Genomic DNA, 26,050 nt, shown 5'->3' on the forward strand with positions numbered 1-26,050 from the left:
AGCTCGGAACCTGACACATCTGATGCAGAAATGAATCAGGGGGTGCCAGAAGGGTACTTCTGTTGGCTAGCTGTTGCCTATGCCTTGAAAAGTAGCCAGCCTTTGTCTGGTGTCCACTTTCTGAAGCTACCTGACTTAAGTAATCAAATTAACTGTAAACATCATTCCCCAAGTGTCTCTTTGACCATCTGTTACCATCTTTGCTTACTCTGATTTTGAAGTATGAAGGCAAGTTCTTTTGAGTTATATAACTCCTATCTGTTGTCCTCCTACTTAAGAGTGCCTTTCCCAGGTTGTTGTGGGATAAATTAGATGCACGCACCCAACAGATTGCAAGTACATTCAAGCCTTGTTCTTGCATATTTTGGAGCATCAGAATAAACTCCCTTGTGATCAGTTCCAGGGGTCTTAACAAATTTCTGAAGATATTTCCAAATAGATCCTCAGGTACAGAAGATAATTTGATGCTCTCAGGAAAAATACCACGTTAAGCAAATTTCTGTCATGCCTTTCAGGGCATTATGGAATACATTTGATCCTCAAAGTGAGGGAACTAACTCAGAAATACTGATTTATCCATGCATCTCTCTGCAGAGGTTTCTATACTTCAGGGCTTTTTTTTAATTGATGAGGACAGTGAGGCAAAGATTGTTGTGAAATGCCTTTTATGTCCTTTTTTCTCCATAGGCAACTTGATCAATGCTTAAGTAAATGTACTAAGAGAAAAACAGGTTTTTTCTAGTTTCTATATTGAATTTCTATATTTCTAAATAAAAATAGAGAGAGCAAATTCATTAATACTTTGAAAGATTCCTTTAATAATAGTTCCAAAATGAATAAATTACTGACCTGCTTTTAAGAAGTGATGTTATTGTAACAGTGAGTGGGCAGGGCTAACCAGTGAAAACGCTTTTGAGAAATCAAGAAGATGGTGAGGGAAGCTGGATTTTCATAATCTTTTCTTCCTCCCTGCCCCCCCCCCCTTTTTTTTTTGTTTAAGACTGCAGAGCATGGGGAGTAATGAATAGTGAGAGAGCCCTTGCAAAAACCCAGGAGAAAGGATAAAGGGGAACACAAAGTGGTAGGATGTAGAAGTGGATGCATTGTAACAACCACATTAAATCAGACCAAAAGTGGACTTACCCACTGTTTTACTTCTTATAAGGCAGTAAAACTGTCTGACTACTTCTGATTAATACCAGTCATGCAGGAAAAATACAAGACTGGCAAGCAGAAAATGAGTTTAGTTTGGTCTCCGTTACAGCTTCTTATTACCTGTGACTTAAGTGCTTGCCACGGAGTTAAGTTCATTGCATTTAGCAGCCTGCGGTTGTATTTCCTTCCATGAATCTGTCCAGTTGCTTTTTTAACTCCATAAAACCCTCTACCACCACACTGAGTTTTTAGTGGCAAAGTGTGTCACCATTTAACCACAAATTTGGATAAAGAAATACCTCCTGCTGGGTTTCTTATTTGCTTTTTAAAATTGCCTTTCTAGTTTCCTGGATGTTGTTTCTGTGTCCCCATTTAAAAAAACAACTATGGTGTTTTTTTGAAAATGGTTTTGTGAAGAGAAGATGTAAGGAGTGAATATAGTGAGAAGGTCCAGAGGAGAGATGAAAGGATGTGGCGCTGATGAGTCAAGATTTACAGCTAGTTGGAGTCACTGAACAAAAAACCCCTAGAAGAGAAACCACTAATTGAAGTGAGTGGATTCCAATTTTAGACTGTAAATTCTAGATCAAGGTGAGAAAGTGTCTCCTTGAAGGAAGAAAATACATTTGCTTCACTTGAGATTGAAGAGCCACAGGGAAGCCAATTGAAGGAGAATGTACTAGAAATAAAGCAGTTTTTCGTAGGCAGAAAGGTGTTCCTGTGGTCTGAAAGAGGAGAGAGTGGGATGGTGCAGAAGGGGAGGAGGGGGGAAGGAAAAAAGCAAAAGATGCACATTTACCCCTTAAACAAATCTAAGAAATTGGCAATTGGTAGCACTTTCTGTCAAATATTATTTAGTGTAAATGGAACATGAAAAGTAAGACTGAGTGGAATAAGGCAGAAGGGATGAGCTGTGATTATACAGTGGGGAAAATATTGTATGACAATGACTACTGACCTCTGTGGTAGAAACCAAAGGAATATTGTAGCGTAAAATTCAGTGTTGTATGCTTTGGGCTTAGCAAACTTTTCTGCTATGAAGCTAGGCAAGAAATATTTTGAAGGTGGTGAGTATGATGCAAACCCAGTGGGTTTAACTGCATGAAATTCAAGGTCATATACTTGAGGGTAAATAAACATTTCTCAAAACAGGAAGATCATCTTTTAGAAAGTGAAGGAAGTTTTGGCTGTCTTAACAAATGACTGAGCCATCAACATGATGAAGCTTTGAAAAAGCCAGAAGGGTCATATGTTTAAATCTGTAAATCACATGGGTATGCCTTGAGTGAAGTCAGAAGTGACAGACACAGATGCAGAGTAACAAATACAAAAAAAAAAAAAATTAAAAATAAATGAGTGTATTCAAATAAATAGGTCTTGAATAAAATTACTTGGGAAACTGAAGCAAGTTTTCCTTTCTGTGCATCAGTAAGATTCTGGACAAGTCTTCTATGGGAGTTGTGTTGGAGGGAAAAACCTCCTTGCTTTTACGATAAAATTTAGTGCATTTGTGAAAACAATGGCTTGACACTATGGCTTCTGTGACAGACTGATCTCAATCCAGTAAATTCTTTATTATACTGAAGACTGAAAGCAGGCATGTTGCATGAGAATTCTTAGGGGAAAATGTGATACAAATCTCCTTCCCTGCCAGGCTGTCAAGAGTGCTTCCTAGTAACAGCAAAACATCCCTCACATCGTGATAGAACAAACATTTTAAAATGCTTAAATGGGTATAAAAGCAAAGGAAAATCTGTTAGCTTAAGCTACTTTGCTTTTTCTAAACGTAGCAGAAATAGTCAGTTTATTTCCTTTCCCACACACCCCCTGTCCTGTGCTAATTAAACATTTAGTGAATATGGTGTTGTCACATCTGGAATTTGTCAACACATTTATGTCTTGAAAGTTTGTTCAAGTTAATAATTAGTGTTAAGTTCTGTTTGACCCAATCTGATGGAGTCTCCTGGTAAAGTGCTCTCGACCTGTTGATGAGATACACAGAAATTACTTAAAAATTGGGGAGTGTGGTGTATGCTATTACAGATAAAGAAATAGCACGCAAGGTCCTGGAGAGTCAACACAAGATAATGAGGGAATATTTACGTGACAGAAATGCAAAAGAAAAATAACTAATGGGACAAGAGACACCAAATGCAGGCATTCATAGAAAAAAAGAAAGGCTTGTGAAGCAGACTGGGTCACTGTGCCGTGCACTGTAGTATCCTGTAAGCCCGCAAGTGTATTTGTTGCCAAAGTGAGGGGCATTGAGTTGCGTCTGTGGAGCAGCATGAAGCCTATGGCTGGGGACCCCTGTCTGGTGGTGTTGGTGGCTCTGTTAAATGTCAGTAAAGTTTTGACTGCATTCCTAAGAGACTTTAAAAAGAATGGGATTAAATTAAGCTCAGAAAAAAAGGTAAAATACCTAACTGGAGCGTTTAGTGCTGAATTCTTTAACTGTGCCCTTTAAGGACATAAGCAATTTGGAGTGGTGTCCCTTCTGTTTCAATTTTCTCATGTATTAAAAGTTTCTCACAAAACCTAATTCAGAATGAGAAGTTGATTTTTAAAATCTTAGTGTTCAAAAAGTTTTATTTTTAATAATTTTTATAAACCTAATTTTGATGAATTGATAGCTTAAATATGAAATTGTAATGTTCTATTGTTACCTTTCTGTATGAGCTTTTTTAACAAGCCTGACACACTGAGCATACTCCAGCTATAATTTTGATTGAAATAATTTTGAGCAGGTTTTTTTTGTACGCTCACATAATTTGCACTAGGGTCATTGAATTTAACTTCAGGAGACTACTGCAGTAGTCATTTTGACTGAAATATGTTTTCTAAATGACATCTACTTTTCAAACTGTCTTGTTGCATAGCAGTGGTTTTAGCATGTGTGTGAATGTAACTCTTGGTGGGTTTCAAAGAAGTGCAGCACGTTGCATGTTTGCTTTGAGAGCCAAGTGATGATGGTGGTGCAAAGCATTGGGGTACATACACATTTTAATATGACTGAAAGAACATAATACCCTTGTCTGATGGTACAGAATAAGGAAAGTTCTCCATTTCTTGGTAGGTTTGAGGTTCAGGATCAAAAAGCTGTGGGTGAAAGTAAGGCAAACCGAAGAGTTATAATTAGCATTGCATCTTGGGCAAGATAATTGAAAATTATAGACTGTGGAGATGAAAAATACCTTGCAGAGCATCTAGTGTGTCTCTGCCAGTTTTAAATTGGTCCTGCTAGCATCTTTCATTAATATTTTTTCTAGTCTGGTTTGAAATGTACCACTTGGTGAGATTTCAATCACATCTCTGAGGAGGCAGCCCTTTTTTTTTTTTCCCTCTTTTTTTCCCCTCCCCTAACAGTCAGCATAATTTTTTCTGTTTAGTTTCATCCTATGGGTTTGGGATGTGCCACACAGTTTGTCCAGACTCTCTCCTGTGATAGTCGTTGCTTACCCAAACTAACCGTCTGTTTACCTGTATCTCAGGTCCTAATTCTGCTCGTTTTGCACCTCCATGGACATTTTCTGGCTTCTCGTGGTGTCCTTGGGAAGAGCCTGGCCTTTCTCAGCAGACAGCCCTCACTTCTGGAATCCTTCTTGCTTCCACACAGCCATGTGCTGACAAAGCTGGCCTTTGTGTCTGCTCAGGGCATGATGCAAGGCCCATCTGTTAGTCCAGGCTGAGAGGGAAAAAGCAGCCTTTAAGGATGACTTGCGGGTTGCTTGTTTTTTCAGAGGTTTCTGTGTCCATATTTGACCAGTATATCTCCAGAAGGAGTCTGAGAGGTCGTTATCTCCTAACAGCAACTCTTTGCTGTGCTTTTATGATTATACTCACCTTGCATCCAAGCTTTCAGCAGCAGGTTTCTCACACAAATACATTTCAAAAAAGTTCAGTAATGGTTTATTTTTAATCATAGCCGTGACAACACCTTCACTTCTCTCAGATCATTAATTTTTCTTAAGATTTTCTTGGTTTTCCTGTAAAAAATTCCACGTACTTATTAACTTTTCCTGTTATTAAATCATTATTAGATCTAACTTTAATTTTATGAATAGCTTTAGAATATTTCTTCCAGCAGTAATCTTTTGTTCAAAAGATTCTCGCTAAATATCCTTTCTTATGTCACCCACACATTTTTTCTGGCTTGTTTCTGGTCTGGTTTTGCCAGATGTTTTTTTCCTAAGCTTTCATGATAATGAAATGGAGCCACTGTACCCATGGTATTAAAAAAAAAAAGAAAAAAAGGGCTTTGAAAAGTTGTTGGGGTTTTTGGTAAGTTGGGTTGGTTTGGGGTTTTTCCTAAGAAGTGCAATTAGTTTGACATCTTAATCATAATTTTCCCAGGTGTGTTTCAAACGTCTGATTATCCTCATTTAGGAACAAATGGTCTCCAAAGTTGAACTTTCAAAGTAGCAGCATTTTAAAGTGCTTAAGTTAATAGGTAGCACATGGATCTTAAGAGTTAAAAGAACAAAATCATATTAAAATCAAAGAGTTAAAATCACAGAATTGGTGATTTTTTAAATTTTGCTGCAAATACAGTGTCTTAAAGCCAGTTCATTCCACTGTATCCTGCTTTACCAGGTGAATGCCCCAAGTAGGCATGGAGACTGTTTATATAAATGCAATGAATTTAGATTAGGTGTTAGGAAAAAATTCTTCACTGTGAGGTGCTGGCACAGGTTACTCAGAGAAGCTGTGGCTGCCCCATCCCTGCCAGTGTTCCAGGCCAGGTTGGACAGGGCTTGGAGCATCCTGGTCTAGTGGAAGGTGTCCCTGCTTGTGGCAGGGCAGGTTGGAACTGAATGAGCTGTAAAGTCCCTTCCAACCCAGATCATTCTGTGATACTATGAATTCTATGCAAAGTAGCTTATCCCAAGAAGCAGTTGGAATGAAAATTAAACCTGGTTACGATTTAACTCCATAGGTAGTTGTTGATTCCTTCCTCCACTACCCCCATCCCAGTTACCTGTTAGATGATCAGTGCAAGGCTGCCTTGTATCAAAGGGAGTTGAACCTTTGGTGTCATAGAAGACTTCTTAACCATTTGGTGTAGGTAGTCATCTTATTTTTCTTAATCAGGTCTAGACAGATAGGTTCAGCACAAAGTATTCGAGGAATTTGATAATTCCACATCAACCACAATTGAATCCTTTCTTCTAACAAAGCAATTTATTACAAAAAAACTGCATGTTGCCCAATTCTGTGGCTGGCTTATCAGGAGGAGAATCCTGCTATATTGTATAAAGCAGAAAAAAAAGAGCAAGTTATTTCTTCGGGTGACAGAGCTCCCTTGCTGGTTTGATTGTCCCTGAACCGTTGAAAAAGCGAACAGAGCTCCAGGCTGCTGTCCTCTCAGCATGCAGGCTTCTGGGTTTGTCCTTTGGAGATCTCTGTGTTTCTCATGTCCAGGATAGGCATCTCTAACTAGGCATTGAATTCTGTCCCAAAGACTCACAAGTTAGTTTTTCCAGATTCTAGCATTTGGCTGTCTGTAAGGGAGCTGGTCACTGTTTACTCCTGATAGATATATGTTCTTTCTCTTTGTCTCTACTGAGCATCCTTGGAGATAAAATTGTTTATTACCTCCATCAGTTGAAAATGGCAGTTTTCTCTACATCAGTCTTCTTAGGCAATCTCAGGATCAGGACTAACTGGTTCAGCACTCACTTCCCTGTGATGACATTTTTATTAAGCAAAATAAATAGAGGTTTTGTGAAAGAAAGAAGCAAAGGGTTACAGTTTGCTAAGTAAAGTTTGTGTTACTCTAATCAATAGTTTCATTTGTCTTGTAATATTGTATATTGAGTCTTTAAAGTTAATGTCTTGAGTCAAAAACGTTAATGACACTTGATGCTATTTCAGATTTATTGAGCCAGCCTTTACTAAGGAATTTTACATTGCCAACCTTGTATTATACACAAAGCATTTGGTGCTAGTCGGAAAAGAAAATGGTTACAGTTCACTGTCAAAGTATTGCTGGATCATTTTTAATGCAGCAGCAAGGTCACTTTTACATCCCACATAAAACTGAGGTGGGTCCAACTCCAAACTACCTAGGCTTTTGTTGTGCTTATCAGGAGCTTTTAGGAGCCTCCTGCCATTCCTTCATTTGTGGTTTCTGAATGTGGGGCCAGCTACAAGTATGTACTGCAGAAGTGATTCACAGTAATAGTGCACCAGGGTGTAAAACAGCAATTGTTACAGCAGAGTACTCCAGACTGCTTCTTCACTGACTGAGTAACAACTTTGTTGAATGAAGACTGTAGATAAATGTGCTCTCAAATTCATGAGTATTTTAAGAAAATAATCACCTAACAAGTTTGAGGCTGATCCCAATTCAGTCACATGTTTGAAGTGATTCATGAACTGGATTTTGAGCCATTACCGTGTACTGAATTCAGTTTTCTTAAATGCTGTAAATCATGTGCTACTGTATCATGTAATTTATAGACTTGAATTAAGTAAATGGAATTTGTAAAGATGGGTAGGCCAGCGTTCCTTAACCAAACTAAAAGCTTTGCAGAATGATGACATCCAAACTATTTTTGCCTAATGCCATATAAAACAAAGGTAAGCACAGGCTGTTACAAAATTGCCTCATTCTTTGTGACTATTTTTTTTTTCTATTCTCCACAGGTGGGTATAATTTCTATATATTATGTCCACTTAAGGGAAAAGTTTATTATCCCTACCTCCTGCAAGCACTGTTGCAAATAGTGACCACGTACACTTTCAGCAAAAGAGTGGGGTTATTACTCAGGGGGCTTTTTTATTGATAGTGGTAAGAACTCGCAGATGCTTTTTATAGCAGTGTGCTTCCTTGAAGATTTGAACTGGTGTCTTATTCTTCAGAAATTCCTTACTATGCTGTTATCATCTCACAGAGGTAGGTCAGGGTTGGTTGGAGGTTTTGAAAAGTAGAGCTGTGTGTGGTCAGATACCAGTTCTTCATAGACTGTAACCTCGTTGCCTTGAATTGTCAGAGGCATCTATAGCAAAAGCCAGGGAAATTTTTTCTTGTTTCCTGCTTTTTACCTCTTTCTTTCCCCTGGGAGCTGTGATGATGTAAGGAGATGGTAGAATCACCACAGCGTTTTTTCCTGAGGCAGAGCAGACTGCCTGCACTCAATGGTGACATCCCACAACTGCATTTTAGTGATACCACAGTCATCATTTGGAAGAATGAAGATAGTGAGAAATATGCTGGTACATGGCTATTTTGGTAAAATAGTCAAGACACTGTACGTGTGTTTGTAGGTAAATTTCTCTCCTTCCAGGCCCTGCTCTTTAAGCACACAATCTTCCAGCCTTTCCAACCTTCACATTCTCTTTTATCTGGACTAGAGTGATAACATCCATCTGTTCAAAATGCAGTATGAGCTGGCACAGGAATATCCAACTTTGAGTCTGAAAGTTCAAGAGGAGGTCTTTGGCTACAAAGGAAAGAGAATCAAAGTCTCTCCTGGTTGTCAGGCAGAGATATGGAAAATGTTCACCTCATGCCTATTATTCCCCTTCCCCACATTGCCTTTCTCTCTCTGATTAGAACTCCAGGGTTTATACAAAGGATGAAGGGTTTAGCTTGTGTGCACTCCCTGTGCAAAAAATGTAATGATGAAAATGTTCCCGGGTTTGCTAGGTGCAGAACTGTGTGAAAATCAGTGAGCAAGTGTGGGTGACTTTCCAGTGAAATACAGGATTGATGCCAAATGGAGAGTTAAAAAACCACCAGTCACTGCTATTCATGCTAGCAAAAATGACTTACATTACTGATGTTTCTTGTTCCTAGATCACCTCGCTTGTGACGCTCCAACTGTTATCCACAGTTGGCCATAATGACCAGCTTGATGGACCACGGTACAAATGTACTGTATCTCTGGACTTCATCAGAGCTGTTGCCCGGTGAGCCTATTGGAGTTTATTTACTGTTGTATGTGCTGACTTGAAAGAGACTTCAGAACCAGTATTTGCTCAGTCTGTAGCTCTCTGCAGACCAGAGTAGAAATTTGTGTCTGTTTTCTAAGTAAGAGTGAGTCGTCTCAATTATGGGAAGTGTTGAACTTGAGACAAGTTATAGTCCAATCTTGGTTTGGAAAAGATTTATGTTACAGCAGCAGTATGTGTAACAGTAACATATTGCCTTCATGCTTAATAAAGGTCAGGGACTTCATGCAAAAATACTACTCTAAAATGTCAGTCCATTTCATTACCAAAAGGCACATTATGGTATTTGAATCCGAAATGATATTTAGTTCTTAACAGTGAGTTGTACGTACAATATAAAAGCTACACAGGTTGTAAGAATTCTTCCACATAGTCAATCTTGTATGATCTGTAGTTGATACAAACTGATTCAGTAAATGAATTGTAGCTACCTCAACAGCTCTGTTCATTCAGAGCCTTCAGTTTTGGACTCTGAGAACAGTTCCAGGTCCATTAGGACAGGTGATAAATGACAGACAGAAATGCATGCAGTACATAGGCAACAGTTGAAGCCTATGTCTTATTTTCCTGAAATGCTGGCAGCGTTACCTCACACCTGTTGCTGCATCCAGATTAGTAGCAGGTCTTGGATAAAGAGTCGATAGCCAGAACAGAGCCCAGAAATGACACGTGGCAAAAAGGAAATGTTCTCAAGGCCAGTTCTTTGTAATGTGGGACGTCAGAGAAACCTGTGGTGTAGACTGTATCCCATAACCTCAGTTCATGTGTTGCTCTCCTGAGCTATTAGATGTCCAATAGCCTTATTAGTAATCCCCACAGACACACTAATCTCTATTTGCAGTTGGTCAAGCCATAGAATGAAACTTCATCTGGTTCAGGCCTGGCTCAACCATGCTGCCAGGACCTCCACAACTTCACTATGTCTATTTGCTATGCCCAGCAATAAAGTCATTAGTGAATGATGTCCTGGAAAAGCTCACTGGTACCAAGTACAGCGGACCATCTGCTCAGCAACATGAATCATTGTGTATACAAACGTCCCCAAGTTCTTGTCTTCTGTGACTCCAACAGTGAATACAGAGACCAGTTCATAAAATCTGTATTGACTGTGAAGGTCCTTGAATTAAGATACGTGAAATGATGTCCATTTCCTTACAACTTTAACATCCATAGAAATTTCACTGACTCCATTAAAGTTGCTGGAAAGTAGAGATGGCCAGAAAACAAGACCAAAATTTGTGCTATGCAGCGCATGCTTACCAGAGAGAGTAGTTTTTGGGGATGATATCACTTGAAACCTCAATGCACAGTATAGTGCTTTGGCTTGCTTTCCTTTAGGTCAGATGTATGTGTACATACATACATATACATACACACACACACACACACACACACACATATATATATATGTATCTCCTGACAGACTTTTCCTACATGTTTTGAGGTAGAAAGCCTTTCTGTCCACCCCCTCCAACCAGTTTGGAAGTGTTTATATGCTGTCCAAATAGGGCCATTTAAATGACTTGACAGATTTTACAATTAGCCTGTTCTACTTCCCTCCTGTTGCACTCTTCTTTTCTTTTTCTTGCTTTGTTCCTTTGTTACACTTCTTTTATTAAGTATCTTTTCCAGCCCATAGTCATTGTTAAATCTTTAAGGAGGTTGATCCATAAAGATTCAAGTTTTCACAAAGCCATAATAAATGCACTTCCCCCTTGTCTTGATGGGGCTAGCAACAGGGTGAAGGCATGATCTGTGCTTCAAGAAATCTCATTTTCTAACTGTGCCATAGTCTTGCAGCTGCCTGTAGTTTTTAACCACCCATGGGAGAGGTTATATTTATTGAAGAGAAGGAACAAGTTTGACATTTCAACCAAAAGACATGTCAAATAAGAGGCCCATCTCCTTGATTCTTTTTTTCTCTATTAGTGTAATAATAGTAAAATAAGTTTGTTAGTGTTGTGGTTTAAGCCTTGCAGATCTTCAGGTTCATTGAAATCTTCAGATACCTCAGCCTTGCTACTGTAGCATTATTTCCTAACGGAAGGCTGAGGAGTGCAAAGAGCAGGACAGAAAATGATGCTCTCTCCCTCCCCTCCCCACCCACATTCAAGCTGTTCACATTGTCATTTTATTTTCTGTATTTTTTAAGGAAAAGTGAAATTTGCATCATTACTGTTTCTTTTTTTAAAGCCACCTGTTTTTGGAAAAGAGTAAAAAACTTCTGTCTCTTTCTGGTGACTTTTAGTCTGATAATTGCTGGCTGTGTGCACACTCTGTCTTTCGTCCCACAGAACCTCATATCTGTCTCTATTCTGTTCCATATACTCAGTTTTCACAGAGGTATTTGTATGCTTTTTACCACATAGCTTTTTTCCCAGCTTATTTCCCATTTGGTAAACTAGCTGAAGGTAAGGTTAGTCATTTCTTTGTTAGAAATCTTTAATTTCTGTTTTAAGAATTTCAGACCTAAGTTAATAAATCTTCTGTAGCTGAAGTAGGGATCTCTCAGTGTTTGTGGAAGGCAATAGATCTTTTCATATGGTCTCTAATGAACCCAGTTGTTATGACAGGACGGCCGTGTTTCGTAGTTGATAAGGTCAGCATTTGTTAGTGTGTGTGGTTTTGTTTCTGAGGAAAGCCTTGTAACTGAAAGCAATTTTCTTGAGTGACCCAATGTCATGTCAGTCTAACAGTGGAAGCTAATGTCTTTAATTTCATCACTGGATTATGAAGTAGACTTAAGCACAGTGTTTCTTGTTATATCTTGGGGATTTCTGAACTTTTTCCTTACCCAGTGTGATGTTTTATAGAAACTATTTGAAAAGTGGGTTACAGGAGGATATGTGAACAGAGAATATAAAATGATTGTAGTCTAGCAAATAAGGCATTCAGCCGGTTAAGCTCACTTTGCATTGTGAGCGGTTATTTTTGCATCACTGAATACTTTTTTAAAAAAACCTTTTAATTTTATACTTGTCATTATATGCAGTAATTTGTGTTACTTATTCAAACAGTAAACCCCAAAGTCTGAGCATTAGATTGAAAAGCAGAATGAGTTTAGAGACAAAAAAATAATTATATGTTTTATTCTACTGCTGTTTCATTCTGGCTGCCATTAAAGTACTAAAGTATACATTAGACTCTTCTATCCCGTTGAGTGGCATTCTTGGATTTTTCAAATTTAGCTATGAACATGGGTCAACTGGTGTCAAGACTGAAAGAACGCAGACTGCAAATGAGTACGGATGAAGGAGATATGTAGTACATGCTAGAACAGGTGGTTTGGAAGATGAACAAAACATTCAATAGCACAAAAGACTGCTGCTTTGCATCACCAAGTAGAATATCATGTTTATCACATGAAAATATAACCTTACTAACTTTGATATATTTTACTACTTAATGATTGAAATAAGAATCTTCAGTTTTTACTAAAAAGCTGCTTTATTTCTCTTTCAGTATTTTACAGAGTTTAAATAATCAGAAGACAGGTACTGTAAATAACACTAAAAGTTAAAAATTCATTCATCCTTCATTGCATTTCTTTTAGGGATATTGCTTGACATCGATTGTTCAGAATGTTCTGCGTGTGCTGTCTCCACACAGGTTAAAGTCTTAGCACTGTTAGGATGATTGCTCTAATATACTGCGTTTTTGTTTATAGGACCGTGAACTTCGACATAATAAAGTACTTGTACGATTTCTTGTGAAAACAAGCTTCACAGCCATATGGACACTGTGACGATGACTAAGGCAAGCTGTGTTCATCTCTCTACTTAGCTGGCCAGAAAGAAGAGTATTTTGGCTCTTTTGGATTTGTCCAAACAGGTGCTGGCCCAGCATGGAACCTCATGAAAATACTCTGATTGGTCTGGGTGGATCTGAGCAGAGGACTATTTACCAGGGACCCTGGAGTATTTGGAAGCAATGTGTTAATTATAAACAGCAGGGTTTGAGCACAATCTGTTCTACTCTTAATGATGTTATCTTAACACTGAAATTGCCTGAAACCCATTTATTTAGGACTGCATTTTGCTCTATGAACTCTCCCCAGCGCTTTGAACATGGCAGCAGCCCTTGTTTGTATGCCCAGTCTTTTCACTTCCTCTCCACAGGAATCTTTGCAATTGCCTGCCAAAGCAGCTTTTCCCGAGGCCACCATTTTAGGGGAGTGGAGTAGCAAAATATAATAAACATAAGAACATATTTTAAATCAAGCTGGTGTAAATCCTTCTTTCTCTTCAGTTGTATGTCGGCAGATTGTTACACTGCTATATGGAGATCACAACTGGAAACTCCCAATTACTCATAATAGTATCTTTTTTCAGACCAGTCATAAATGCTGAGTGTGAATCTATTTTTACAAAGTTTTATATAAAAAGAAAACATTGATTCTTAGAATTCTGTTCCGATGTCAAATTTGAAAGGTTTTCTTTTTGTTTAAACATTTTATAGTCCTTTTACGCTTATCCAGTTAATATTAAGGGATAATTACAATGCTATTTGGGCTGAACATACTTTGATATACACTGTGTAATGACTTTTGTAAAGTATCTGCCCTGCAGAGGAGGATGGCACAGCTGCCTTTCCATAAGAAAGGGAAAAGTTCAACAGGTGACTATTCCTGCAGCAGTTCCCCAAAAGAGGCAGAACAGTAAATAATCAGTGTGATAACACAAAACTGCAGCTTTGGAAATACAGGATGGAATAGACTACAGTTACATTTGTCTCCAGTTTACGTGTAGAGGATTCCCAGTCACCGCTTCCTTTATGGGATATTAAAATTCCCATATCCATGTTGGGATTACTGTCTTGTTGAATCTGAAGATTTCTGTCATGCTCTTGAAAACTCCAGGTCCCACAGCCTCTTACTCAGATCTTTCACTCCTGAATGCTGGTCTTTGACTATACAAGACCTTGCCATGTTCTATGTTGACCGTTACGGTATTTTCCTTTGAAAAATCATCATTCTTTGCCACCATTGCTCTGCTATCGGAGATGGTCAAATACACTGAATACATGTAGCTTTTTCTGTCCCCCCACCCTCATCCCCAAGTGTGGGTGTGTAGCCAGGCCTCTGGATTCAGACCCAAATGAGCAAATTCCAGGTGAATAAGCAACGCAGGCATCTCTCTGGCCAAGCTGTCGCTTCCCCCTCAGGAAAGTGGGAAAGGGCAGCAGTGAGTCATCTCCGGGATCAGTTTTCCTTCCTCCCGCTGAGCTGAATCAAACCCTCCACCTGTCCATGAGGTGGCAACGTTTGTTGCACTTACCGAAGTGCTGGGATGCAAATACATAACCTGTTTCAGAACGATTACTACCAGGTTTTGGCTTTAACTAATCAAAAGGTATATAAGGTGAACTTTGGTCTAAGCTTTACAGCTTTTCCCCTTCTGGGCATAGTACTGAGCTGAGCTCAGCTCTTATGAATCTCCTAGGGCTGAACATTGGAGAAGGAAGGTTTGTGTTCAGGTGTAAACTAGTCCATGTAAAGACACAGCAATACATCACAGGTTTTTTGTGATACCTGATCAGGATTAGAATTTGATGTACAAAACATGAGGGAACTGATACCAATTTACTGTTACAACTCTTCAGTCACAGAATTGGAACAACCGCAGCCAACCTTGTTTACAGATTTTAGCAAAGTAGGGCAGGGCTTGTGAAGCTCCCACATAGGATGCATGAAAGTCTTAGAGCACCTACCAAGCAGAAGTAAGAAGCTGTTCTTGGGGAGGCTTTGCTACCAGCAGCAAGTTGTGAAAATGCCACATTTCATTTAACCTACATGAAAATACAAGTATTCAAAAATATTTCCAGATATGCACATCAAGAGGATACAGGGAGCACATTGAAAGCGGCTTTACAGGTAGCTCTGCATGAATATATGGATGCTGTGGTGGGTTGATGCTGGCTGGAGGCCAGGTGCTCACCAGAGCTGCTCTATTGCTCCCTTCCTCAGCTGAACAGGAGAGAGAAAATGCGACAAAAGGTTCATGGGTCGACATACGGGCAGGGAGAGATCACTCACCAGTTACTGTCGTGGGCAAAACAGACTTGGCTTGCGGGAAAAACTAAACAAATTAGAGTACGATAATGAGAAACAAACCCTAAATTTTACAAATGCCCTTACCCCACCCCTCCCTCCTTCCTAGGCTTAACTTTGCCCCCAAATTCTTGATGAAATTCAACAAGGGCAAGTGTAGAGTCTTGCATCTGGGGAAGAACAACCCCATGTACCAGTACAAGTTGGGGGCTGACCTGCTGGAAAGTAGTGAAGGGGAAAGGGACCTGGGGGTCCTGGTGAATAGGAGGATGACCATGAGCCAGCAATGTGCCCTTGTGGCCAAGAAGGCCAATGGCATCCTGGGGTGCATTAGAAAGGGTGTGGTTAGTAGGTCAAGAGAAGTTCTCCTCCCCCTCTAATCTGCCTTGGTAAGGCTGCATCTGGAATATTGTGTCCAGTTCTGGGCCCCTCAGTTCAAGAAGGACAGGGAATTGCTTGAAAGAGTCCAGTGCAGAGCCACAAAGATGATTAAGGGAGCAGAACATCTCCTTATGAGGAGAGGCTGAGGGAGCTGGGTCTCTTTAGCTTGGAGGAGAATGAGGGGTGACCTCATCAATGTTTACAACTATGTAAAGGGTGAGTGTCAGGGTGATGGAGCTAGGTTTTTTCCAGTGATGTCCAGTGATAGGACAAGGGGCAGTGGGTTTAAACTGGAGCATAGGAGGTTCCATGTGCACATCAGGAAGAATTTCTTTACTGTGAGAGTGACAGAGCACTGGAACAGGTTGCCCAGGGGGGTTGTGGAGTCTTCTCCGTTGGAGATATTCAAGGCCCGCCTGGACAAGTTCCTGTGTGATGTACTCTAGGTTACCCTGCTCTTGCAGGAGGGTTTTACCAGATGATCTCTTGAGGTCCCTTCCAACCCTTGGGATTCTGTGATTCTCTACCTCCTCCCCACCAGTGGTGCATGAGGAGAGAGAATTGGTTGTGGTCAGTTCATCACACGTTATCTCTGCTGCTCCTTCCTCTGAGGGAGGACTCCTCACACTCTTCCCCTGCTCCAGTGTGGGGCCTCTCCACAGGGTGCATTCCTTCAGGAACAGGCTGCTCCAGGTAAGTACTGCAGCAAGCCTTTTCCAGCCTGGGCTCCTCTCTCCATGCGGCCACAGCTCCTGCCAGGAGCCTGCTCTGGTGCGAGCTTCCCACAGGGTCACAGCCTTATTTGGGTACCCTTTGGCTCTGGTATGGGGTCCTCCCTGGGCTGCAGGTGGAGTCTGCTCCACTCTGGACCTCCATGGGCTGCAGGGCCACAGCTGTCTCACCATGGGCTGCACCACAGGCTGCAGGGGAACCTCTGCTGCAGTGCCTGGAGCACCTGCCCTCCTGCACTGAGCTGGGGGTCTGCAGGGCTGTTTCTCTCACATGTTCTCACTCCTCTCTCTGGCTGCAACTACTGCTGCTGAGCAGCTTTTCCCTCTTTAACGTGTCCCAGGGGCACTACCACTGTCACTGATGGTCTCAGCTTTGACCAGTGGTGGGTCCATCTTGGAACCGGCTGGCATGGGCTCTGTCAGACAGAGGGGAATTTCTAGCAGCTTCTCACAGAAGCCACTGCCTATAGTTCCCCTGCTGCCAGTACACAATAATTTTGGTCATGTTAGAGACATTTTCAGGCAACATTTGTATCTAATTTCCTATGGGAGAAAAATTAGAAGGATTTTTACCAGTTGGCTTAGTATATGGCCGTTTCAGGAATATTTGTGATGCTACTGATAATGGGGGTTGAGAAGAGGTGAGATGCAAATTCAGAGGTTTCAAACAGAAAAAGAAGAACCAGAATATAATAGCAAATTGGCCCAAGCTCAGTATTGTAGGGTTAAATTAATTCCAGAATCTTAGTTCTTCAGCAGTATAGATCCATTGACATACATAGTTACATGTCACATTACTTAATGAAGTACACTTTATTCCTTGTTTTATTGTTAAAATTCAGTTGGTTTTTAGGAATGAGCTCATAAATATGCAGAAATGGATTTTCTTTTCACTGTCGCCATATCTTTTCTAGAAAGAGATCAAAACCAGAACTAGTTCAAGACTCAATTGCCGATAGCTGCTAAACAGGCAGTATAGATAGAATGGACTAAATATGCCGTATTTCAGAAATGATGTTTGGTGTATGTTTGGCAGTGTTTGAATGAAGAACAAAATCAGTCATGTAAGTTCTGGTTTAGGCTGCAGCTGGAAAAACATGCTTTTTGCATTGTGTGAGATGTGCTCCCTTGGTTGTCCCACCTCTTAAGTAACCCCATCACTCCCACATGGCGGACCAGACCCTCAGAACTGCCCAACTTCAAATCTGGAGCACAAAGACGCAGAATAAGGGCCTTAGAAAATAAACACTGAGAAAACTTGATGGTGCTGATGCTGTTTTCGTTGTAATTTCTTCTGTACTAATTACCATTTTCAGTGTAAATCTGAAGGATGAGGATAAAATTTTTTGTGGAATGTAATAAATTTGACTGAAATAAGGTTAACTGGAGAAGGAGTAGTGGCTGAGGATCTATTAGACAAAACCACTGTCCTTACATTGAATGCACTTTTGACCTTCTTGAAAGACTCCTTTCGGTGATACAAAAATTTAAAGCTGAATCAGCAGAGTCTGAGAGCGAACAAGGGGACCGAAAGTGCAGATGATTGATGTGGGCTATAACTATGCTGATGATGAATAGTAGGATTTATTCTGACAAGCTAGAAATATTTCTATATATGCATGTCAATGAGTTTATAAATTACTGCTGAGTTTCTTATGAGGTAGCTGAGTAGTTCTCTGTTCCGAGACCCCATTTTCATGGATAACGTGTAACCTCCTTTAGCCTTCTCAGGCTACAGGTGGTTTTAAGAACTGTGTGAGTGATGCAGAGCAAGACTGGACTCATCAGAAATCCCGCAGTGCTTCAGTGCAGCAGTAGGCATTTTAAAAATACAAGAGAACTTCATCATTTGTAAGTTTCAAAGCATAATACTGTAAAAATCGCAAACTTCTGGTGCCTGTCTCCAGAACATCAACAGGAGCTGGGGCTTGTTCCTGCAGAAGGAAGTAACTGAGAAAGAAATGCAGCTATCATCAGTTGCAAAGAAATCACTGTCCTTGAATAGCTCTGACTTCATCAACAGCTGCATCTTTATACATACAACATGGAGATTTTCTCTTTTAACAGGTCTTGCAAGGGTGCACCCCCATGTGATGCAGGAGGAGATTTGTTCTTTTTTGACAGTGGTTTATCTTAATTTGGTTCTCCCAGTACCTTCTGCTTCTGCCATAACAACTCCCTTAGCTATTGTGTCTGGTTTTGTGTGAGTTAAAGAAGTATATGGGTTATGTGAGTACTTTGTAAGTTCTTGTGCATTCAGTACACCATGATTTACATCTGTGAGAATACATCCATCTTTAACATTGGTTACATTTTTCCAGTGTCCACCAAGTAGCTTTTTCAAAACTATTCAGCTGTTATCTACTCCCCTTGTAACTGGAACAGCCAGCCACACCAGAATAGTGTGAAGGACAGGATTCCCAGCAGGAATGTAGGAGAACTACATGTCCATGACCTGTGAGCAAAATGTACATAGCTGAGTATCCCAGGATCAGATATTCCCTCTGTACTTGTGTTGGCTGAAGTGGCAGGGAAGAGTGAGAAACAGCAGGTTCTTGAGGGTTGCCTGGAGGTCAGCATGCTGTGTGTTTGAAACAGAAGATTTACTCCATCCAGGAGTAAATCCTGCCTAAGATGACAGTAACTTCTCCAATTTTCTGTGATAGAGCTGCATAACTTACAAAAGAGCCTTATCATTGCTAGTAAATTATGCATTGAGATAAAGATACAACTTGATTAGCAAGTCTAATCATACACAGTGCCAAGTTTTTGTTTGTAGGTACTGGAATGGCTCCACTAGAGTATTGAATGGGAGATTAATAGCAAAAACTGTGGGTTTTTATCTCAGCTTCCGTGCGCCATGTCTTCTGATCTGAACAGGCAGATTCCTATAAACTGTACAGCACTCAAAGATAAACATGGAGTAAGTTCAGTTTTACTTCTTGATCATTTGTGTGTGTGTATTAAAATAATTAAAAAATAAATCTGAAAACAATACAGAAATTATTTGTGTGTGTCAGCAGAGCTGAAAGTGCAGAAATGCAACCTTTTATTATGAAGATTGCTTGAAAACTCTACATGGAGTTGTCTTTAAAAAGCAACAGCTCAGTGGCAGTGTCTGTGCTAGAACAGAAAGTTGAAAACCATCATACTCCTTATTGGACATTAGCAATACATCAGCCATATATTTGAATAACCAAATATCTAGGCTTCTCATATCACAAAGCATGGTATTCAAGTAGGACCAAGACTGTCAAGCAGGCTGTGACCAGAGGTGTTTCCATGCTGTTTGAGTGAGTGAATGACTGTAATCAAGGTGATCTTTGAGTGAGAACATATCTAACTCTTCCTTTCATTAGGTTCAAGCACTGGCTTTGGACAGACAGGTACTTCATTTGGTTACAAATCATTGCCATTGGTGTTGCAGCTGACAGAAAGGATTTCTCATACAGCTGTTCCAGGGGAGTTACCACCACCAAACAGCCAGAACATGTTCGCTGCCTATCGGTTGGGTCCAGCTGTGTGACTCAGTAGCACCTCCCGTATGAAGATAGGCTGAGAAAGTTGGGGCTGTTCAGCCTGGAGAGGAGAAGGCTGCGTGGAGATCTCATAGCAGCCTTCCAGTATCTGAAGGGGGCCTATAGGGATGCTGGGGAGGGACTCTTCATTAGGGACTGTAGTGATAGGACAAGGGGTAATGGGTTAAAACTTAAACAGGGGAAGTTTAGATTGGATATAAGGAGGAAATTCTTTCCTGTTAGGGTGGTGAGGCACTGGAATGGGTTGTCCAGGGAGGTTGTGAATGCTCCATCCCTGCAGTGTTCAAGGCCAGGTTGGATGAGGCCTTTGGTGATATGGTTTAGTGTGAGGTGTCCCTGCCCATGGCAGGGGGGTTGGAACCTGATGATCTTAAGGTCCTTTCCAACCCTGACTATTCTATGATTCTATCGTTTGGGTCCAGCTGTGTGACTCTGTATAGAAAGGGGCTGGATTTTCCTTTGAGATGAAGTAGGGATGAACTTACTCTTTTAATGACTGATGTTTTTAAGTATCCAGACCTCTACCAGACTTCTGTATCCCCTCCTTTTTCTTGTTGTACCCCTACTCCCACTACAACTCTGTATTTTCTGTGTTTTGCAGAGAGCTGCAGTGCAAGCACAGCCATCTCCTGTGGGTTACATCTCAGGAGGGATCTCCCAGGAGACAGTAGAGCAGGAAGGCTGCTTGGGCTGCTTGTCCTCTCCGTGGCACAAGTGTAGGTTCAACTAACCTGTTGCCACGCACTGTCTTCTTGTGTGGGTATTCACAGAGGGGTCTGTTGGGTACTTGTTCAGCCTCAGCAAGGCTCTTTTCCAGATCCTCGTTAAATATGTTGCACCACAAATGCTGTATAGCCAGTTGTCTTGTTCTTGGTGTTTGTTTTTCATATTTGTTTCATTTGGATGAAATGCTGATGAAAAGCCAGTATCAATGACAGACTCAGTGTAATGGATGTGATTTTTTCATAAGCAGCACAGCAAAGGTGCAGTTCTGCCTAAATTCATTCAGCACATATGTTCTGTTTCCTTGGCACATACAGATTTTCTACAGAAGAGGATTTCTAATATGCAAATACTTCCCTTTCTGCATTCAATTCTTGCTCAGGGAAATATGTGCTGCTTGTTATTTCATGTAGTTTGTTCAGATATTTGAGTTCAGAGGAATAAAATAGGACTGGTAGGGCTGGGAAACAGATCTTCACTAGCAGGCTTTTCTGAAGCCTGTGGATTGGTAGTTCAGCAGCTGAGCGCTTCTGTCTTCACATAGGTAATGAGGACTTTCACACAGGTACCTCCTAAATCCTGGGAGTCAGAGGATAGCTGGAGAGAATAATGAAGAGTAAGGTTCATAACCTCTCATTAAGACGACCTTGCCAGATGAGGGAACATGTTTCTACAAAATTCAGCAAAGGATTGTGTATGGAAGAAAGTACCCAAGAGAGAGTGATGGAAAGTTTTTACCACTCTGGTGGCAAAAGCCTTGATTATATCCTTGCTGTTTTCATTGTTTCTCTGTTGTTAAACAGTTTTTACAGTATTTTTATGTTGCTGTTTCTCCCTCTCTCTCCTCACTCCATCACTACAATCCCAGCTCCTTTCTTTCGTCTTACCCCATCGCACCCAGTGCAGTGAAAGCTCCCACCTGTGCCAGTAGTTCCTGCAGGGAAGCAAGTGCCCTGTGCTGTCCATGACACTGCCCTGGACAGCCAGCTCTGCTGGCTTACTTCAACGGCAGACGGTGGTTGTTTCACCTCACAGGCTGCAGGATCTTCAGCAACAACCCTGAAAAAGAAAGACGTGATGTGAATAAGTAAAATATCTACAAGGGGGGCAAATGATGCTACTCGCATGCAATTACAGCAGTTCCTGAATTCCAGCTGCATGGCTGAGTACCCATCCATTTTCTCACAGTTGTATTTTCTATGTCAGTTTTGATTATTCCTTAAGGATGCAAATCATTAGAAACAACAAATAGCTGGGAGTCCTGCTCAAACTTCTGAGTGCAGTGTTGTGTTGAGATTGGGGAATTTCAGCAAAAATGAGAAGAACAACCAAAGACAAGTACACAGCTTCTCTGCCAATGCAAACAAACCTGTGGCTCCTGGCTGCTGGGGAGAGGAGCTTCCTCTCCTATCAGCATGGGCTCTTCCACTTGACAGCCTGGGGTTGAGGCATGTGCAGGAGCCTTCAATGACTTCTTTGGTGCTGCTCTTCAAGCAAGATGGAACATATCTGTAGCTGTTGTTAAAGAGACATGTTTATGTATCCTGAGCATGTTGTTTTCTAATAGCTTAGAAGCCTGTAAATAAAATCTCATTGGTTTCAAGAGTGAGGGTTTTTTTTTTTAGTTGATTATAGAAAAAAATATGATGCTTATGCAAATAGTCACTGTTACTTTCTGCAAAGCTTTATCCTCACCAATACCTCTGTAAATCACCATTCACATTTAAAATGAAAGCAGACTGGTTTGGGGTTCTGATTTTAATTAGGCTTGACTGTGTACTTAACCCAGCCCTAAAGCTGGTTGCGTTTCTCCTTTCGCTCCTGCTGATCTGATCTTAAATACTTCCTCTAAAGCACGGAAGTGGCAGAACTTTTCATTGAAATGATTGCATTTCTTGTGTCAACATCACAAGAGAAAACATTTGGCTTAGTTTTCCATGATACAATTAGTCAGATTGTGCTAAAATTCCTTTACCCTCAAAATGGAAACTAGGATTGCAGACATAGCCAATGTAGAAATATCAAGGAGAAGCTGTTAATCTTTGGCAAAATTCTGGGTAGCTAGAATTATTATCATGAAAAAACCCCAAATAATCTTTATTATAGTCACTGGCACTCATGCCAGCAGTAGCTCTGAATAGCAAGTATTCTAAACTGTTACCTGTGTATCTCTGCTGTACTATATATAAATACTGCTATAAATACTTTTGGTGGTAGCCTTTTACTTTCTCCTGTGCACCTTCTTGTTTGAAAATCAGACCCCTGAAGAGACTGAAGCTGCTTCCTCTGATTCATTTGGGATGTATTTGCAGAAACAAATTAACCTCTTCATTAAAATAAAAAGCAGGGAAGCAGCAGATTAGACTGGAAATTCAAACTTCTCTGTAGTGAATGGCCTGTGACAGCTATCAGCTTTCCCATGACTTGGAAGCCTTCACAATATAGGAGGCAAAAGTCCTGATTTCAGAAAAATACATAAAGATGTGTCTGGTTTATATTTTCCTAGGATGGCTCAACTTCATGAATTTTTGGTGCAGAAGGCAATTAAGTGTGTGAGTATGGGCAGCTGTTTTCCATCAGTAGCTGAAGAATAGCTCATCCATCAGAAAAGACAGTGCTATCTCTGCATGTTCACAGCCGAAAAGATGTGGAGATACTGGAGGAAGTCAGGTGGTACTGAGTTTGGTCTGCTGTTTCCTTCTCAATTTCCTTTCCTGGAAAAGTGAGGATGGCGATAGAGCACAGTCAAGTCATGAATATCAAATGATACTCTCAGTAAGTTATGGATGGATCACCATGGGTTTCTGGTGATCCAAGGTCTGTGAGTGTAGGATGCCTTTAGAGCTGTTGCAGTCTCCTTTGGGGATGCCACCCTTGATGCTTCCCAAAATAGTGAACCAGTCAGAGGAGAAAGGGAAGACAGCTTTTTCTGCCCTTCAGCCAAGATGCTGCTGTTGTGCTTTCAGCTAAGTGGGATGAGAAGTCTGCGGAGCAGAAGACCTGGGCTTACAGGTTTGCTCACAGTGATCCAGAATGGTTACGTTGATCATGGTGTGGAATGGATCTACTCTTCATACTGCTGTTTAAATCACAGAAGAAAACAGTCTCAACAGGGATTGGGCTAATCCTTTTTTGCTGTTTGTGTCAAACAAGCCTCTCTCATTAAAAACTGGAATTCCTTTTGGCATGAAACAAGTCAGCCAGCATAGGCTGCTTCCCCAGTTCCAGCTCCAGTGGCTGAGAAAGTCTTTTCATTCTTTTATTTTTAGTAGGTTAAGGAACATAATTTTTATGCTAACCTTTTTCCTTTTGAATTCTTTTCCATAGATGCCTTCCAGAAATCTTTGGATGTTCGGTATGTTACTATAGATATATAGTAAGATTTTGACAGCTTTCTTATGGCTCAAAACCTGCGGTTCCCTGCAGAGACCTTTTCTTTGCTGTATCCTTATTGCCAAGTTGTCAGAGCATTAATTAAACTAGAAGAATAAGGCATTGCATGTCATTTCCTATACTGGATGCCTTCATGTCAGGAACATATCTCCATGGCAAGAACCTGTATATAAACAAAAAATAAGCCTGGCAACAGCACAAAAGCTCATGCAGGCTTTTAAGTGAAAAATGTAGCAAAAGAAAATATGGAATTTAAAGCAAAGTATTTCTGGGGAAAATGAGGAATTTACTGAATGCTTCATTCCTTAAGCACAAATGTGATGATTTCATTTGGCTACTATGTGTATTCCAATGTTATTTTTAATCTCCATATTTTAGATGTTTATTGGCTCGAACCTTAAAAGGTTTCTCATTCTAAAAACCCTCATTCATTATAGGTAGACTGAATGTTCCTTAGTGGGATTACAGATTCTCCGTGCGAGCACATAAAATTGTGTATAGTAAAACTTCATTCTGTATAAAATGCTAATGATTTGCATATGTTTCATTTCACTGCATGGATCAAAATGTCTTCTTTTCATATATTATACATCACCTCTCAATTTTATGTACATTTACTCTGCTGCTTAGAAGCCAGAAAATACAGCACACGTGTTGATGCTTTTCCTGCAATAAAATAAATAGATGCTTAACCATGATTGCGATCTGCCACTTGCTAAGGCTGCAGACAGAAGCACAGCATTAGAGAAACAGGAGTATTTTTCATTCTTTCTCACATTTTCAGGGCTGTGGTTCTTTGTGTCTCTTCACAGCACAAATTTGATCATTTACTTCCAGGTTAAAAGAAAAACAAGAAATATTTTCGAGAGCTGAAAAGAAACAATTGTGTTGTAGGGACTGTAAGATGACAAGGTGATATCCAGAGGGTGAAATGGTCATGGGCACAGAGTGGTCTTCCCTTTCTTCTTGCCATGTACAGAGCAGTTCCTGATGGGTTACAAACAGAGGCTCTCCACAAAAGGGTAAACACTTCAAGTGGTTGTACTTGGTTGTACCACTGAGATTTAGGACGAGGAGAGGGACATCCATTGTTCATGGGGTTGGTCATGGCCCTGGCCAGACCACATGAATGTGAGCTTCTGTGCTACCAAAAGAAAAGGGACCTGGAGAGCAGTGGTTGTAGCTTCCCCCTCAGCTGAACATGGGAGTACCTTTGGCATCTCAAGCATCTCAGCCTTCAGTCCTCCTCCAGGAGCTCTGTGCCCAAGGTGGGTGAAATGACCAGAGTTTTCAGTATCTCCATAGAATCATAGAATTGTTCGGGATGGAAAGGACCTTAAGATCATCCAGTTCCAACCCCCCTACCATGGGCAGGGACACCTCACTCTAAACCATATCACCCAAGGCTTCGTCCAACCTGGCCTTGAACACTGCCAGGGATGGAGCATTCACAACCTCCCTGGTCAACCCATTCCAGTGCCTCACCACCCTAACAGGAAAGAATTTCCTCCTTATATCCAATCTAAACTTCCCCTGTTTAAGTTTGAACCTGTTACCCCTTGTCCTATCACTACAGTCCCTAATGAAGAGTCCCTCCCCAGCATCCCTATAGGCCCCCTTCAGATACTGGAAGGCTGCTCTGAGGTCTCCACGCAGCCTTCTCTTCTCCAGGCTGAACAGCCCCAACTTTCTCAGCCTGTCTTTGTACGGGAGGTGCTCCAGTCCCCTGATCATCCTCGTGGCCCTCCTCTGGACTTGTGTGGACTTGAGTCTCTAGTGTGACTCTAGCTGCAGACAGGCAGATGCAGTGGCTGTGCTGCCAGGAGCTGCCTGTGTCAGCATATGCAGCACGTTCCCCTTCTCTCGGTGCCTTGACTGACTGTCGCCGGTATTTTGGATGCATGTGCAGAAGCACGGTGTGGGTGCCAGTCTTGGAGTTACACTTCAGCAGAGCAGTTTCACACTTGTGCTACTTCTGATCCTGCACAAACCCTTCCCCACTAAGTCCTATAAGATGGTTCTCATGGCACCAGCTGGCTGTTTGCTGGGGAGTCAGTACCCAGGCATTTTACGGCTCAGGCAGCTGTACCTGGAAGCCCAGAGGTGACTGGAGCGTGTTCCCA

General features: G+C 41.0%; 1 protein-coding gene across 2 annotated transcripts in view; it reads left to right on the plus strand.

Annotated features, from left to right (window-relative positions):
- Window positions 1–13,331, plus strand: part of ORC5 (origin recognition complex subunit 5) — a 72,030-nt gene extending 58,699 nt beyond the window's left edge. The window contains exons 14-15 of one of the 2 annotated variants that reach the window (XM_061366317.1): window positions 8,957–9,069; window positions 12,779–13,331. In XM_061366317.1, the coding sequence (XP_061222301.1) occupies window positions 8,957–9,069; window positions 12,779–12,824 (159 nt within the window). In that variant the 3' untranslated portion in view covers window positions 12,825–13,331. Of the gene's footprint in view, window positions 1–8,956; window positions 9,070–12,299; window positions 12,379–12,778 lie in introns of those variants that run through there. The other variant, XM_061366318.1, reaches the window with a different exon arrangement.
- Window positions 13,332–26,050: the final 12,719 nt, after the last annotated feature.

The sequence above is a fragment of the Neopsephotus bourkii genome, unplaced genomic scaffold (genome assembly GCF_033783945.1).
Source record: "Neopsephotus bourkii isolate Nb327-2 ecotype Australia unplaced genomic scaffold, CSIRO-AGI_Nbou_v1 NB_1328, whole genome shotgun sequence".
NCBI lineage: Eukaryota > Metazoa > Chordata > Aves > Psittaciformes > Psittacidae > Neopsephotus > Neopsephotus bourkii.